We start from the raw sequence: 17895 nt of genomic DNA, 5'->3' as shown, positions 1-17895 counted from the left end.
TTTAACGAATCGGCCACTACTTTTTATATAGATCGGTTGCAAAAATTAAATAGTAAGCAAGCACCATGTTTATAAAATGGAACACTAACGATTTATTTATGACTTATGAAAATGCCGAACTAGGTTGAAGAGCTGCATATCCGTTTCCGAAGACAAAGCCGTTCAATATCTAAGACGGCGCTGTCACGCAGCCGCGGGCGCGTTTTCAAACTTCACCTCAGCAAAAAGAACAAAACGTGTGGTGTGTGCAGTGTTTCTTATGTTAAAGGGCGTTCTTAAAAGTGTAGTCGGTTATTTTTTTTAACTTATTAGAAATATGCATAAGCTAGGTTTTATATGAAATTGGTTATATATTGTATTATTACTATACTACTCCAGATTGTACAAACGGCATCTGTTTTGTGTTGACTGCAGACTAGGCAGGCGCTGGCAAGGCTTCGCCTTCCGTGATGTGTTCTTTACGATCTTTATTTTAGATAAAAGTTTCCACTTGACTGAACATCTTCAATGTGCAAGACTGTCTTTCTGCTGACATATCATACAGATCTGGTTACATTATTTGTGCCGGTTACTAACTGGTCGCTGTGTAACGACTCTACCGCCTTCCCTACAATAAAATAAAATTTATTTACTTCACCCGGTGCTCATTGTAATATATAGAAGATTCGCTGCACTGTAGAGATAGAAATGGAAGCGGTAGAAGTGAATTGCTGAAAGGCTTAAGCAAGGACATAACATTCATACCAAAATAACCGTTCATACTCACCCCAAGGGCTTATGCCGTTCTCGCTTCCAGGGCCACTGTTTGAGCGGCATATAAATATGGTAACATTGGGGATTCCAAATCTTCACGACGAAATGCTGGAAATCGCCTTTCAAAGCACATTTTGTAAGACCATGCAATAACCGAATATAAAAATAATGGGAAGAACATAAAACACAGGGGGCGAAGAAGACGATCTCCCAACTCGCAGCAGATGTTCAATGACAACTCCGACGTCCCGAGGTCTTTCTTCTAAAAAGGAGGAGGAGGAGGGGCGCGTTATCAGGGTAGGTGAATGGAAGCCATAGAACATGGATCAAAAGGGTGGAAAAAGAGACGAGGAAAGGAGCCTAACGGAGTGGTGAACGAGAGAGAGATGATGGTCACGGCTGAAGTTCCCGTCGAAGAAATGCAAGATTGGCCCCGGAGAGAGCGAGGGTGAGGTAACCGATGTTCGTTGCACTGTTGCCGGTTTGGGCTATATGTTTTTCTCTTTGGCGTCGAATCTGGGGGGTTGGCTGTGTGGCTATTTCTTGGCTGTTTATAGGGGTGCGGCGAACTTTTGCTTTACCTCAGGTTCGACGTTATACTTTGAGATTCGACTACTTAAATTTCAAACTTCTAATCACTTTTGAAAAGAAAAAAATATTTTGGCTGGTCGAGGAAGAACATAATACTAAGGGATGGACAATACTATTTTCCAACTGGCGGCAGACGATTAATGACAACTCCAACGAGCCGGTTTCTTTTTCCCGAAAACGAAGTAGGATGAGGGCCACGTTATCAGGGAAGGTGATGGGAAACCATAGAGCACGAAGGAAAAAAAAAAGGGGGGGGGGGAGATAATTCACAATGCCGCCATGGATTCCGCGAAAATAGAGCTGGCGTTCTCAAACAATTCATTCGGCCTAAGGATCTCGAAAAAAGTACAAACTTCTGAGTGATTCCAATTATTCAAATGTTGTCCAATGATGAACATTTGGGCAACTTGGTTTGGTAACTTGTGTTACAACCACACAATAAAGATGAGCACCAGCCGTCTCATGTAGATTAGGCTGCTGTAGAAAAACGTGATACCTGCAGAAACCTGATACTGGGCATTATGAGATCGCGAATAAACTGTTTTTCTTTTTTTTTATTCTTTCGCATTCTCATAGTAAACTTTGCTTCAGCCCAGGCCACTAAACCTCTATAATTGGCAGTTGTTGGCTGCACTATCATTGCACAATTGATAACAATAAGTCTATGGCAATGTAAGTTATTCCGCAACACTGTGGTTTGCTAAATAATGTTGTGCTCAAGAAAACAATTGTGATGAAGAAAAAAACAAAACCGTGATTGTGCCAGGCTTTAGAAGCCCCATGCCACATGGCTTTGAGCAGGAGTTGGTGATATATCTTGTCACAACTGTGTCCGCAATTAAAATGCCAGTGGACATTAGTTTCCTCTAAACGAAATATAAAAAGGTCCGTTTATTTTGTGAATTTTGTTTGCCTAAACTTACAACATATTTGACACTGCCTTGAAGTCTGACCTGAAAAGAAATTCCACATGAAGATTTCGCCTGAGACTGGTGCACATATGAATATTAGAGAAGGGGCTTTCAAGAGGCTGTGCAACAATATTGGGTAGGAATGTTTCATATTCTCCACAGGGTTACTGGCAAGTATTCTCGCATCCAACGCCACTGACGAAGGAGCGTCTTTGTCGCAGCGTAGTTCTGAGGATAAAACTGATGTGTTTTTTTTTTGTTTTGTTTTTTCACTTTCTCTTTTGTAAGATTTGATGACAAATTTGAGGGGATCGCATTGATGGAATCATCAACAATGCAATCCTTAAGCTTTCCGATCACTGTAGTGATGTTATTTAAATGCAGCTCATGTCCCGGACACGAGCACTAGTAAGCACCCGGTTTATGCTAGTGATGATCAATGCCTTGACATAAATTCGGGTAGTTGCCCGTGCCCACTCTCTGCGATGACGGAAACAGCTGAACATCAGCATTGTGTGGAACTCAGCGCATACCCTGTGGTTTGGCAACCACAACGAGTGGCTATGATAAGCATTGGCGTTAAATAATCGACTCCATTCTGATGGGCAATTGTTATGACTGCCAGTTGCGGGGAGAACGCCGCTGAGTTTTTCCCTTTTTCTTCCCCTGCTCTCATGCCGACAAAAACTATTGTGTGTTTCATAGATTACGAATATGAAGGAATAATTCTAAGCGGTAAATACTGAAAGTAAAAATGAATGCTACATCACCTCTTTAACCAGACGACACGCCACATAATACACTGTGAGTTACTTCCTGCAATGGAATTAGAGGTGACAGAACCCACAAATTAAATAATTAAAAAATACACAATAGTTTTTATAGCATTGCTTAAATGTAAGGCAACCTTCAATCAAAATACTTGAAGACAAGACAGGTTTCGTCCAACAACTTATGGTAAGGCTGCCATGAAGCACGAACACCGGCAGACTAGTCAATACAGGCCGTCATTTCAGTTAACTCACGATAGGAACCTTACGGTTCATATAAGCTTCAGCCTGCCAGGGTGGCACTTATAATAAATATTCAGACTATGCTGTAGCTCATAACATGGAAAGAAACACATATTATAATAAATAAAACCCTAATAACTACGCCCAAGAGGGAATATTGGACATTGGCTTATTGTATTTCCCTAGCTGGTGACTCCTGGCTGAATGATATATCCCACGAGTTCAAGAAGACATGGCCATTGATTGGGTGTCATCGTGGCAGACGCCTACCCTACCTTCGTACTATATACTTTTGCCAGTATGGCGGGCCATACTTGACCACCCCATGGACGAAATGCACGGAGATTATGAACATTTGGGAAACCTGGTCAGCAGCTCGGTTCCCGTAGTCTGAAAATAAAAACATATGTTGCATCACATATATATTCAACACAAAAAAAATTCCTGATTAACTAGTGTGAGCAAATTTTTATATGTGGATACCTAGCCCTGCTAGAATTAAAAAAAACACAAGAAAAAATGTAGATTCTCTCGGATTAAGAAGTAATGTGGAGCGCGGGACGGCGAAATTCAGCATGTTAACCTAGACAACATCACACATCCTGTATATGAGTCGCTACACTCAATTTTTCCATCCGAAATTTTTGCATCGTTTTTATTTAAAAAGTGCAGCTTGTCTATGTTTGTTTTTCAAAGGTTTTTATTTTCATAACTTTAAGGGAACTCTGGAAAATGTTTACCATATCCTAATATTAATTATATCCACGAAAGAATAGCCACCACATGACATTATTCGGCCCAGATGAGTGTGAAAATTTTTAATTCACAATTTGCTAGACCGTACAGGTCGAGAAGTTGAAAACAGGACGGGCCCGTTATCTTGTCGACACAAAACATTACCACAACAAAACGTGAAAAGAAAATACAAATGCTAAACTCGCTGATGCTATAACAACCCAAGAACTGGCTAGAATAACGCAATTAAAAAAAAAAACGTAAAAGCAACATACATTGTCTGCTGTCTCAATTTCTGCTACCAGATAGCTTGCTCAACTGCTTCAATGTGTTTCAAAATGTTTTCCACGGTACGTAAAAAAATACTGTGTCGAAAGGTATGTAGTCGTCCCCGACCGATTTTCTTGAAGGTACGTCAGACGTACCAGTCTGACAGGCCGACGTTGTTAAAGGTAGTGGCACTTGCGCTGCAAAGAGCGCAATATGTAAGGTGTAGAAGAAAACATCTGCCTTGTTCACACGCATTTCGGCCGCCTCAGAACGACGCGGCATAGAGGCAGACATCCGATCCCATAGCTCCCGTGGCCTCCCCAGATCATTTGAGAGGCTTTAATAAACGCGAAGCAGCAAAACCAGTCGCACGGTTGGCATCTGGGTCGTTTTAAAGACCCAGGGCCTCAGCTCACACTGTGTGAGAGAAAGCACTGACAAACCTAGCGCACGAGTTGTGCGGGACTCAAACCGCGCCTCAGGACGCTCGCGCGCCGCAGCCAGTACAGTTTCTCTTTAGCCCAGACTCAGCTGGGACTTTGTCCTAGAAAGCGAGCTTTATCCTTTTGTGCTTTATTATTGAAAGAAAACAGGTGCCGGACGTCAAATAAAAGAAACGTATCCCCAGTTTCTTCTTTTTTTTTTTTTTTGCGTTTTCCTGAGGCTTTTTTTTCGTTCTTTTTCTAGGGGCCAGCAATATAAAAGAAAAAAACTACAGTCTGTTGAGCTTCACTACTGTTTTTGCATTTTCTTTAACGTATTTACGTTATGATAAATCTATACTCGCGAACCAAGCTCGTGAATGAATGAATGCATACCGCTAACCCGGCTAAGGTGCCGTGCCCGTGCGCAGCGGCACTGCCGTTAGCTTGCTCTGCGACCGCGAAACATGGCTTTCCTCATGAGGTCCTCAGTAATCCCCGTGCACCACGCGCCGTCTTTGTATATGCGACATATACCGCATACATATGACGGACCTGATCGCCGAATCCGTCCGGCGTAACTTCGGAAAAATCGGCCAACTACGTCCCCCGCCCCTTTATACAAAGAGTGAAAAAAAATTATCTACAAAAACTCTCTAGTTTTAGTAGATCGTACGCTACGGAAAGAGGGCCCAGCAGGCGCGTGCCCACTCCATGCCGCGCGAGAGACAATGGGAACTTTGTTCCTTGAAACTATAACGCGCGCCAGCCAATGGGAGCCTATTTATCAGATCGCTGCTGCAGACGACTGGCTTCACTCCATTTCGATAGGGGAGTTGAGATGCCGTTTGACGCGGCTTCAAAAGCTGATGACGTCGGTTCGCTCCATGGGATAGTTAATGCGTTCGCATTAAAAAGAATGATGGGGGACGCAAACGTAACCGGAAAATGTTCAGATAGTACCAGCTGCATGTAGCCGCGCTTAGCGGCATCTTTTCAGAGTCAGTTTGCCGAACGGCGTCGTCTGCTAAGTTGCTAGTGACATGTTTTGAAGTTTTTACCCAAGCGCTTCAAAATCAGTTCTCGTTTTTTTGCAATATCTGATTTCGAGGTCACAGTCACATAACGATCTCCTTTCAAGTCTTCTTTCGGACGGGCGAACAAAAATTAAAAAAAAAAGTCACACGTTGCGGTGTCATGCCATTTTTGGTCAAAACTTGCACTCAGAGGCCAGTGTGTGCTGTGGTATTATCGTGATGGAACTACCATTCCCCTTTCCTTCACATTGAGCGTTTCTGTCTTACCGGGTTCCTCAGGCAACGCAAAATTCCCAGGTAAAACACCTGATTAAGAGTTTAATCAAGAGAAACAAACTTAGAATTCTACCTGCACGTGAATATCGTATTAGAAAGTTACCACCTCCCGTTGTAACCTGCAGAAATGTGGTCATTCCACAGCAGTTTAGGGTCGTCACTTTGCCTAAAGGCTAGTCACTGGTGCTTTGGCGTAGTCAAAGCCACCAAAACACCGTTTTGACTACCCAGGATAGTATTTTTTTTCTCGGAGTTTGTCACATCAAAAGCTAGTGCGCGTGGCGCACCGCACGACGAAAATAAGTAAAAATAAAACACACACAAAAAAAGAAAAGACAGTGCAGGAATGACTTGTATACTTGTTTACTTGTGTTTTTGTTGCTTTATTTTTTTAGTAAAGCTCAGGAGGAAAAAAGTAGAAGTGGTGGACGACTTTCACGTGAAGAGAATACTCATAACGAAGCAAAACATCTAAAAACTTAAATATGCAAAAAAAATATATGTACGGAGCCGTGAATCTTTTCTTTGTGACCTTGCTTTGTTCGTCCCCACCTCAAGAAACAGATGGAATTTAGGGGAACCGTGCTTTGGTATATCCATGCTTTTATCTGAGGCACGTGGTGATTCCATCTTCCCACAATGCCGGCGCAGACAAAAAATACACACCAACCGCACAGAGAGGGCACACTGTGCTGAGCACGAGCTTCTAGTAGTTGATACAAATACGCGAGCGCTACATTGGCGCCTCCGGAAGCTACCGCCTCGCGTCCGTAGCATTCGTTTTGCTAAAAGTGAGTGCCAAACTAAGCGCAGTTCTGCTTTTCACGACAGGAGCCGTGGAAATCGATTCTCGAGGCGCAAGTAACCAAAGTCTGGTATTGCCCTTTTTTTTTTTTTTTTTTTTGGTTAATGGGGTGAATTTTTTACTATGCAGGGTGTTTTTTTTTTTAACATAACAGTTTTTTTAAAGCAGTGAAAGTTACACTTAAGTGTTTTGTGCAGGTGAGTTTTACGGCCAGGAGGAGAGAGTTTAGGGGGCTAATCATAACAATTAGTTGGCTAATGAATTAAAATTTGTTAATTAAATTTTTAATTAAGGAAAATAGATATATGGCTCCAATCAGAAACCTGCTCAACGTCATCGAAAACAACCATATCAACTGTTTCTAGAAGGATATAACGTGAGGGCAGTATATTACGACGTTCCGTAAAAATACTCATTTTGGACGCTTTTCTAGGTTTTGCTTTCTTATCCGAGCGCATCTTTGCGCCCACGGTCCTGCCCCCCAATGGTTGCGGCGCGAAGCCACTCCTTCGCCTCCCTCGTAGCATGGAGAGAAGTTGGGTGCACGTGTGTTGCGCGTCCCAACCACTGGAAAGCAGGACCTCGGGCGCAGAGATGTGATCCGATAAGAAATCTAAACCTAGAAACGCGTCCAAATCCAGCGTTTTTATGGAGCGCTGTAGTGTACTGCCTCTGCGTTATATCCTTCTAAAAATAAATTATTTAGTGGTTTTGGATGACACAGCTTGTTTCTAATCAGAATCATATGTCTATTTTCATTAATTAAAAAAGTTAATTAACAGGTTTCGATTAAATAGCCGACTGATCATTACGATTAGTTTCCTATACTATGTCTCCTTGGGCGTATAACTCACCTGCAAAAACCGCATTACTGTAACTTTCAAGGCTTTTTTTAAACAAATCTGTTAAGTTAAAAAAAAGAACACCATGTATATTATTGGTGCACGCTGCTGGCGAATAGTCCTGGAAGTTTCGTTCCACTATTTGTTTTAGATGGGTTTATTTTTTAGCCGTGTTCAGAAATGTTGGCTATTACAAGCTGTTTTCGTGTACCAAGTACGCATTTGTACTGCAGAAAAATCTTGGGCAGCTTCTAAAAGAAATTCGAGATAAATATTTTTGTGCAGCGCTCAAATTGCGATTTCTATATAATGCATACCTGTCGCTCCGTCATGTATTATCTTCTCTCGCTAGAATCATGAATGATCACCAAACGATCTACACTCATTAAAACTGAGTTCGCGATTTAACCTTATACATGGCTCCTTGGTTGTAAGTTCAATATTCGGCTAGAAAGTCGACGAGACCGATGACCGTTTTGGTTGGCCGCCACCGCGCCCGTCCTTGGCGCTGTCCAATCGCGTGCAATTTAACATTTAATCTTAAAAGGTGGTGCTCGCACTGAGCGTGGCGTCATAATCGGTGCTGCTGTGGAGCGGACAAAACCATCGTGTCGCCATGGAGTTTGTTGTTCGACGCGTAATCGGCTCATGAAGTCTACTTTACTGAGACAACGGTCAGCTTGGTCAGCAGAGGCATTCACTCTTAATTTTAATCAGTTAAAGACAGCAGCGGTTAGGCGAAATTTCGTTTAACCTTGGTGCTTAGCCCGATCGTGTAATGACAATCAACTTTTTTTTAGCCATGGGTACAAAATTAGGCACCTTTGTTTTATAACTTAAAAAGCATTTCAAGTTTCGTAACAAAACTTTCTTCCTTCTGAAATATTTTTTTTCCGTCTGTCTACCTCGTCGCGCGTCTGTTCTTAGAGATTTTATTTCTATGAAAAAGCAACCGTGAAAACAAGAATGACCCCTGTACAATAGATCGCACAAAAATATGGATCTTCAAAAAGTGATCATAAATACCAGAGTCATCCGCCTAGAAAAATAACGAGATCTCAGAACAAATTTACTCTACTTGATAAATGTTATCTTGTGTTGCCATCTCGTTTAATGCAATAGAACTAAAAAGTTCCTCGTAAAAGAAAAAAATATCTCAAAATAAATACATTGCGTGCTTGTATATTACCAGAGCCCACGCGGTGTATTTTTAAATAGAGTATTTTGTATTGTTTTTCACTTAAGCATAGAGTATTCATTTGAGTTAATTTAACTCACTCGATTGTAAGTACAATGCGATATTTGTGTGCCCGAATTTTGGGCATTCAATTAGATAATACATTGAATTGAACACTTTCTTTTCACAGATGTAATTATCTCAACGCACTTTCTGCTTACTACAAAGATATTTTTTACGTCTACTCTACATGTACTCACATTTTTGTATTTATCTACCAATTTCGTATGTTTTATTTAACTTTTATCCTCAATAAAGTGTTCTCCAGCAGAGCAGCAGTTTATGCCTATATGAGTTTTCAACAAGTAACACGTGTTTGATATATAAAATCTGTTTACTTCAAGGGTTCGTTAGCCAGCAGGTCGTTTACCTTGGTTCCGTCGACGGCGTCTGTCCCAGGAAGGATGTTGGGCAGATGGACTGGGTTTGTTTTCCCCTAAAAGTAATAGCGTAGCATCAGGTGAGGTCGTGTTTCCGTTGGAAACCGCGTCGCACGTGTCTGATAATGCCTGGCCATGACAGTTTTTCTGTATGAATCATCCCACCTCATAAAAGACCCAAGACTCATACGCACAAAATTCAGCTTTCATAATTAGCTGTTGTTTCTATCGAGCTGCTCGAGTCAATGGAAATGCTAGGCCACCGAGTAGGGACACTTTGGCTATCCTGGTGCTTACAATCACAGTGGCCAGCATTTGAGTTTTATGCCAATTGTCAAAAAACATCCTACAGAAATGGTAAAACAGTCCGGGACAGATCATGGCGATATTGCCTGAGCTTTCGCACGGGTTTTCTAAAGCTCAGGATGTCGCATTCTCGAATCATAACTATCGCCATTATCGACCTTATTTCACTAGGCAACAAATTGGCGGTGTCCACAAGGGAATCGCCGAATGTAGTGTCGGTACTCTGATGTGTATGTAATTTAAAATGTCTCTAAAGGTTCCTATCTTGAGTAGCATTTTCTTCCCCTGAAACGTCCTACCAGGGGTACGTCTCGGTATCTGGGATGGCTTCTCAGAATTTTTACACTGAAATCCTTCCTAATTTCGCTCATTAGCCGTGTAATATCTATGAGTCATAAATATCACCTTCTATTTTCATAAAAAAGCAGTGTTCGAAACAAATTCAACATGATATTTGTGCAGTATATATTCCGTTTTCAATTGATATCCCTGAGGGGCCCGCATTATTTAGTTCTAATGCACACTGAAGCGGCAAATGCCCTTAAACTACTAGAGTCAGCAGCTTTAAACAAATCGATTAATGGCGAAAGAAATATGTAGTCATCTCGTCTCCTTCGAATAGTAACATATAAAAAAGTCTCCAATTTATTTAAAGTTAGACAACTTGTTTCTTGCTCATATGCATTTCAGTGTAAAAACGGCATATTATTCAATATGCTTACGTGTTTATAATAGAAAAGATACAGCCAAACATTAGTTTGGTTGTATGTTTTTATAGCATCAGTGTTATTCATCGCTGATACTCCACTAATTTTATTTAGGTTTACTTCGAAATAATGAAATATAGCTAGGCACACCCGAATTCATTTAAAAACCAGGAGTCATGGACTTCTTAAGAAAATAAATGGAATCATATGCATGCGAAAACTAAATCTCCAGTGCACATCAATGCAATACCCGAAACTAAAGCAGTCACCTGAGTAATTAAGTTAATTTCGGATGCGCCTTTTTTTTTCTTCTCAGTCACACGCCTCTGTTTTTTTGTTTTATGACAACCAGGGCGTGCTTCACGCCTGCCTTTTTTGTATGTTTACCAGCTTTGTGATCATTGCGCAACTCTCTTCTTCAACCGAAAGAACAAAAAACGACTACAGGATCTTTCACAGGAATTGTTTATTCCCTATCGAGCGTTTTCATGTGGTACCAGGCCTAGTGCAGTAAGAATATTTCTACACACCTCCAGATCGGCGGTACGAGATATGTGGTAATCGCTGTGTGTGGGGAGGGGGGTGTATGTATGTTTCTGTGTGTGTATTGTAGGTGCATGTGTTTACAGTGCTCGATTCAGTTTGTGCTTTCCTGTGTAACCTGCTGGGTCTTGAAACCGGCCTTAAGAATTTTAAATAAATCAGTAGACAAATTTGAAACGCTTGTAACCCTCCAGTTTGTTTTCAGGATCAGTATAATACAGTATACTCTCCCTTTGTAGCAAAAAGTGATACTCAAGCATAGTGAATACATTTTAGTAAACCCAGAATTAAGAAAAAAACTTGCGTTCGGGGTTCGTTTAGCCCCTAGGTTCGCTAAGAAAAATGGAAATCACAAAAGAAAAAAAAAGCTAAATTAGTTCGTCTATTTCCATCTTGACAGACGAACGCATACGACCTAACTGTTTGGTGCCCTCAAAATGCCATCACATTTAGAAAGTAATATATACCTGCCAGTGTATACCACTATAAACTTGAAAAAAAAAACTGATTATTTAGCGGGAAAAGTAAAATGAAGAAAAGGGCTCGCACACGGCAGAGGGCTGCCGCTTGCATACCTGTGCTTTTTCTGCGGTATGGAACAATTATCCCATTCAAAAGACCTGTCTACCTTGTTTCCGCATTTTCCTTAAACGCCGGAAGAACTTTGCTTTTGCGAAAAACGTGTTTTCCGCCCAGCCTTAGGTCGTATTCCCTTTCTAGTTAATGGAACATAATTTTTGTTCAAATGGAGGTCGTTGGCAGGACAGTTCAACTGCGCGCCAGTCGCTCACTTCGGAGCTATTTAAGTAGCGACAATACGGCGTATGATGTTATGTGGACTCGCGGCATCTATTCCAACTAACATCCGTCACGTGGTAACAGACGCATCCGAAGCTCTGCATAATGCTATACGGCAGGTGGTTCGAAATGTGAGCAAGCGGCGTTGTTTTTCTTTTATAAAAAAAACCTTTTTGTTTTAAACGTAAAACAATATTAAAGGAAATCAGCTTGGACATTCAGTCGCTGTTAGGAGGGGAGTTCCGATAATCTTACACTTTCTGTCCCAGAAAAACAAACATGAGTTCGCGTTCGCAGTCCACGGTCAAGATGCTAATCGTTTTTGTTCTGAGCACGTCTTTTGATTCATCAGTAAGGTAACTTGCTTTATTTGTTTTTTCGTGGTCAATTTCTCTAACCGTTCTCGACTGTATTGATTTTAAAAAAAATGTCTATTTCATTGTACGTACCCGATTACACTCTATTTCATCATCATTCTTCACCTCCTACTGTCACGTTTGTCTTGCAGCAAACGGTCTCTTTAGGAGACCTACACAACGTTTATCACATACCACTCTAATGAATTCCTAAAACAAAACATTAAAGCACGTTATAAAATATCTTCACCATTGGGTTCTGCGCCACCAACTTTGAAGTTTACGTGCGAGGATTATTAGCTGGAAATAATATCGATGTATAAATGAAACAATTTGTCTTGCAAAAAAGTGAATATTCATAGCAAAGGTTCATAAAATGTTAATCTAAGACTGTGAGATATTTGTAACATCGGCGCACAGATAGTACCTAGTTACCAATTTGCAGTTCGAAATAAAAAAAGAAAAGTTGAAAAATTTTGCCACAAAGTTTTGAGCACTTTTTTATGCTCTTTTCTGTTTTGTTACCCTAATTTGAGGCGATCCTCTTCTGTTGCGGCGTCAACTTCGCAAACATATCAGAACGCTTTTTGTCCCGGAAGATAAACACACCATGTCAACAATACAATATGGTTTCGACCCGTTTGGATTCAGTTAATTTTATAGGTACTGCGGTTTCACTCTATGTATGACCGCAGCCGATGCTGCATTCTGACGGAGCCAATCAAGCTGCTGCAAAAGTGCATCGTCATGGCGCTCGTTGTGTCTGTTTCTTTGCTATCGCCGACTAAAACCAATCACGAACGCTGAAGGTGCCGCAATTCTGCGTTGTCTTCTTTTTTTTCTTTTTTTTTTGAGGGGGCGGGGCGGTGATCGGTCTAGCCTACACGTTTAGAAAAAAACCCGTATGAATGTTTCATACCGATATTCAAATAGCGTTATGGGATACGGGTCATACGGTTGGTACGGGTCGTATGGTTGATACAGGTTGCATGGTTGATACGGGTCGTACGGTTTGCACAGTCCATATAGTTGTTATGGAAGATACTGTCTACGCAGTTTATAAGGCTGATATGATCTCTAGGCCAACACGCTGTTTACAAATAAGCCCTCACGAGGTGTGGGAAAATGTGCAGTTTCCACACGAGGTGTGGGCACTGCGCGTGCGCAGGAAACAGATTCGCATGACATGAAGCCTCTGCACATTCGCCCTAACATAGCAGCGCCACCGTACCGACGTGACGTCAGAGCAGCGTGTTGGTGTATATCGGTCGTATTAACCATATGGTTCACACGAATCATCCGTCACTGCATGCGGCTTATAACTGTTTTGTTTCAAACTTGCATACGATATTTTTGCGTAGAATGTCCAGCAGCCCTTCCAAATTACCATATGATAGTGAGTTGTGTATGTGCACCTCACAAAATGTGAGATATCGTGGTGCATCATATAAGTTGCACACTCTTTAGAAACAAGAGAATGAAAAGGTGACGTTCCGCAGGGAAATGCTTTCCCTCGTAAAGCCTATGCAAGATAGCAGAAAATGCCTGCACAGAGAAATGCTACGACTGTTAGAAATGGCGAACACGCATTCCACCCGCAAGCTTCTTTATTTGCCCCTCCGCCTCAGGCTTTGAAGCGACTGGCGCATATAAGGCCCACATTTCTTTGGGGCGAGCTGCCTCTTCTTTTCCAGTTGGTCGCAGGCAGATGAACCTGCGGTAGGTGTCTAAAAGTTATGTAAACAAAACAAAACAGACAGTCCCATCACATGTTCTTGAAAAATAGTTTGTACAGTATTTATTTAGTCAATAGACCCTTTTCAAAAGTCCGTCAAGCAACATTGGCGGTCACCATTGCTTGCTCACAAAGTGCATGACTGGATCCAAGTCCTCGTGAAACACTGACGCAGCGGTCGTTTTCAATATGTGCTCAGAGTATATGAGCAAGCAATGGCGGGCAGGCGTTCGCCTGGACGTTGGAAAAGGGTATATTGATTTAATTGTGACTTAATTTTGATGCGTGGCTTAATATGACTTTATCTTTAAAATCATCTAACTTCTGCAACTTTCACAACTTGAAAACGCACAAACATTTATTATGTCAATGCATCACCACATGATGGAAAAAACATAGCATACGACTCCCGAGTGCAAAATATTTGGCTAGTAAAATAATCCCAACATTCAAATTCTTTAATTTCATAGAATAATGAGGCCATAAAAATAAACTAATATTTTGCATTCGCGTACGTTCAGCATTCATAAGAGTAACATATCTTTTGAGCAGTGAAGATTGTGGCACCAAAGTGTTCACCAGAAAACTGAGGTAGAGGGGGATACGAGAGCATGCGGGGTCGTCAAAACACCGATCTCTGAGTGGAATGATTAGTAGGTAGACGAAAAGCTAGGTGCCTTTGCCTCCACTGCACTCGTCGAACGCGAGCGAATGCGAAAGCCAAAGGTCGGACGCCAGGCATTTAACGTTCAATGGAAACAAATTTTTAACAACACGTCCAATGAGTGCAGTGGAAACAGAGGCTGCTAGCTTTAGGTCTACCCACTAATCATTCGAATGGGAGCTCGGCGTTCTGACGTCCCCACGTGTCCTTGTATCATCCTCTCTGTCACTTTCTTGGCGCATGCTCTTCCACTTTCTGCCCAATGTTTCCCATGCGGAGGGATTTTCGATTTCAAATAAGCACTAAGTCAACTAAGGAAATCTCCACCCTGAACAAGTGCTATGAAAATTGCGTTAAGCCCACCTTTAATCTCTGAAGCCTGTTGTTAAAAAAAAGTATTTTAAAGTACCAAAAACAACCTGCACTATTACTCCAGTTTATGAAAATGTAGCCACATGATCTTAGTATGTCATAATTAAAACAAAAATATATTTTATTTATGAACAACAACTTTTAGTTAGGTAAATCGTCCCTGCAGTCTTTTAAGCGCCAATTTTAGTTTACACTTGAAAAATTACGCCAGAAATGCTCGAATCCGGGAATTATCGAGGAAATAACCTGATTTCTGCTTGATTGTTTCAAGCACAGCAACATGAATTCCATTGCACCCAATAGTGTGAACACTGCCAAATACTTAATTTTAAATTAAAAAAGCGTCATAACTCGTAAGTTAGTTCATATATTTCATCATTCTCCTCAACATGCAACTCTCAAGACATGTGCTATGAAACCAATTAGCACGCTATGCACAGGTACAATAGCACATTAAGATCTGCCAAAGCATAGTGTTCAAACCACTACGCTGTCAGAAGGAACGCTGTGAAAAAAATAAGAAGGATGCCGAAACACAGCAGGAACTAAAGCTGAGTTCGGCAGAATTTGCCACACTATTTGATCTCACAGATTGTAAGTACCGTGCTTTTGACCATTTATAAAATTTCTGGCTAGAGTACTACAGCAATTCCACAACATTGGCTCTAAACAAAACACTCTATTCCTTTTAGTATCTAACTACCGAGTTTCACAAAATATCAATGTGTTACGTTAAGATACACGTCGCTTTGCTTCTCCCCAGGCTAGCAGGAAGTACAAGCTTCTGGCACTAGGGGCTTGTGTTCCTAAAGCCATGAGCTCATGGTCGCGTAGTTCACTTCACCGCTCAATCCGCCACACTTCTAGTGCAATATGGGGAATGCTTGGTCAGTATATGTATCGTTCAGGATGCTTGGTCACTAATTATAATGATTAACGTAATTTTCCGCATATGTGCTCAAAGTGAGTCTCTAAGAAGTTTCAGGAATATTAAAATATATAAAGAATTTTAAAACTCATCACCTTTTTTTATTTAACACTGCCGTTCCACACGGGCCCTAGTAAATTTATCTTCCAAATAATTTTGGCTTCTGCCCCCCGTATTCACGAGATGTCGTGTTAGTCATAACAGTAGAATAGAAAGGGGTTCATGACAGCTCTTCAACTGCTTCGGTGTATCGCACTCCTGTATGCTATACTCCATTCATACTCCGTTTAACGATAACTGTGGAGGCTAGCGTCTCGCGGCGAAGAAGTGACCAGCCACCACGGAGTTCGGAGCCCAAGTGTTTTCTTACCACTTTCAACGAACTCAAGATAACCAAGAGCATGCGCACTCGCAAGGACGGAAGTGCGCGTCGCCGCGGGGCACGTGAGTAGAAGCTGTCCAGTCATCACTGGATCCCCCCGTCCCCCCTTCTAAGTTCTTACGAGTCCAGTCGTACCGGTTCTCTTACTTGGCGGCCCGACCGAGTCACCCTTATCGGCGTATTTTCCGTCGATGTTGATGTTGACGGGGGTTCGTCAAGCTCGTTAGAGCTGCTGTTGGTGCAGGCTCAACCGCAATCGGCTTTTGTTGGCTCTCTGCACCCGAACTTGTTCTCGCCGTTGAGACCGCCGGACTGGCTGGAGTCATAGTCTTGTTGGGCAAACTGCAAGTTTCCGGACCGTCAGAGACCGCCGGAGACGCGTTGAATGGTACCAGGTGCCGGCGGTTGCTTTGCAGGACTCCGGTCTAGGTCTCAACTACGTAGGAGCGCGGTCGCTTCGCTGGACTGAGGACTGTTGCTCGGCATCACAGGTCTTGCACCCAGACGTGCTCTCCAACGGACAGCGGGTGAAGTTGGCGAGTTGCGTGACGGCGATTGAAGTAATTTCGCTTGCGTCTTCGGGCCTCTCTGTCTTTTCTTTTGAAGACCGGACATGGTGGCTGCAACGTCTCTGAAATCTTTGGTACCTTAGTCTGCAACCACTGGCCCATTAGCAGTTGTGACGGGCTGTAGCCGGTCACTCTAGGAGTGTATCGGTACACCATGAGGGCCATGTGCGGCTCCCTTGATTGTAGTACAACTCTTTCATTGTCCGCATCATGCGTAAGCTTCCCCATTCGCCTGTGCGTAGCGTGGCCCGTTCGTGACCTGGTGGAAACCGTAGCTTCGAGCGAACTCAGCGAAATTTCTCAAAGAGAACTGCGGCCCATTGTCCGATACCAGCACGTCGGGGATCCCAAACCGGGCGAATGTGCTATGGACTGTAGCGGCGACGGACGCTGATGTTGCCGACGTCAAGCTGATGTCGCGACGAGCAGCACGTAGTGTCTTTCTTAGATCTCAAACAAGTCCACACCGACTCTCTCCCACGGACGACTGGGAGTCGGTCTGCTCATGAGCGTCTCGGAGTGATGTACTCTTGTTTGGGCCCACCATTCGCAGGCTTTGACAAGTTGCTGTATTTCGCTGTTTAGAGTAGGCCACCAAACTGCGTCCTTTGCTCTTGCCTGGCGGCTTCAGATGCCCTGATGGCCTTTATGTATCAGCTGCACTATCTCGTGTCGCAGCAAGCGCGGAAAAAAGATGTGGCGATCTTTGAGTAATAAGCCAACGCGCACAATGGTGTTCCCTCTTAAATAAGTGGATTGAATGATATTCAGAGCGTTTCTAATACTAAACATATGTTTAATTTCAATTATTGGTTCGTCCATTACTGCTAGTTAATTATTAATTCGTTAGCATTATAACCTACACACAGAGAAAAGCTGACGCCGTCCGTCTGCGGACAAGGCAGGGAAGCGCGCCGCGTAAAGAGGAGGAAAGTAGTGAAGGACAAAGGCGAGAGGGAGGAAATTGGAAACAGCGCGCTAAAAGACGAAGACAGCGAGAGAAGAGCATGCACAGGACAAGCGCTGCCTTGTCCTGTGCTCTTCTCTCGTTGTCTTCGTCTTTTTGGGCGCTTTTTCCAATTTCCTAAGTCATGAACAAACTCGCTTGCATCGCCACCTTAATGCGAGAGGGAGGCGACGTCAAGGGGCCGAAATCAATGCGTGCGCGGGAAACCGGTGAACAGCAAAAGCGGTATAAGGCAACGGCAGGCAGCGGCTGCCCCTGCTAAGTGTGCAAGGCGGGCGAACAAGACAAAAGACCGG

At 42.6% G+C, this 17895-nt stretch overlaps 1 protein-coding gene across 1 annotated transcript in view; it reads left to right on the top strand.

The window, feature by feature from the left end:
* The first annotated feature begins 11866 nt into the window (after positions 1-11866).
* Positions 11867-17895, top strand: part of LOC8038862 (arginase-1-like) — a 41726-nt gene continuing 35697 nt past the window's right edge. The window contains exon 1 of the mRNA XM_040220338.3: positions 11867-11982. Coding sequence (XP_040076272.3) covers positions 11906-11982 — 77 coding nt within the window. The 5' untranslated portion in view covers positions 11867-11905. The remainder of the gene's footprint in view (positions 11983-17895) is intronic.

This window comes from Ixodes scapularis, unplaced genomic scaffold (assembly GCF_016920785.2).
Source record: "Ixodes scapularis isolate PalLabHiFi unplaced genomic scaffold, ASM1692078v2 PGA_scaffold7__128_contigs__length_106722199, whole genome shotgun sequence".
NCBI lineage: Eukaryota > Metazoa > Arthropoda > Arachnida > Ixodida > Ixodidae > Ixodes > Ixodes scapularis.
Note: the sequence above shows the minus strand (reverse complement) of the source record. Positions and strands in the feature narration are given on the sequence as shown.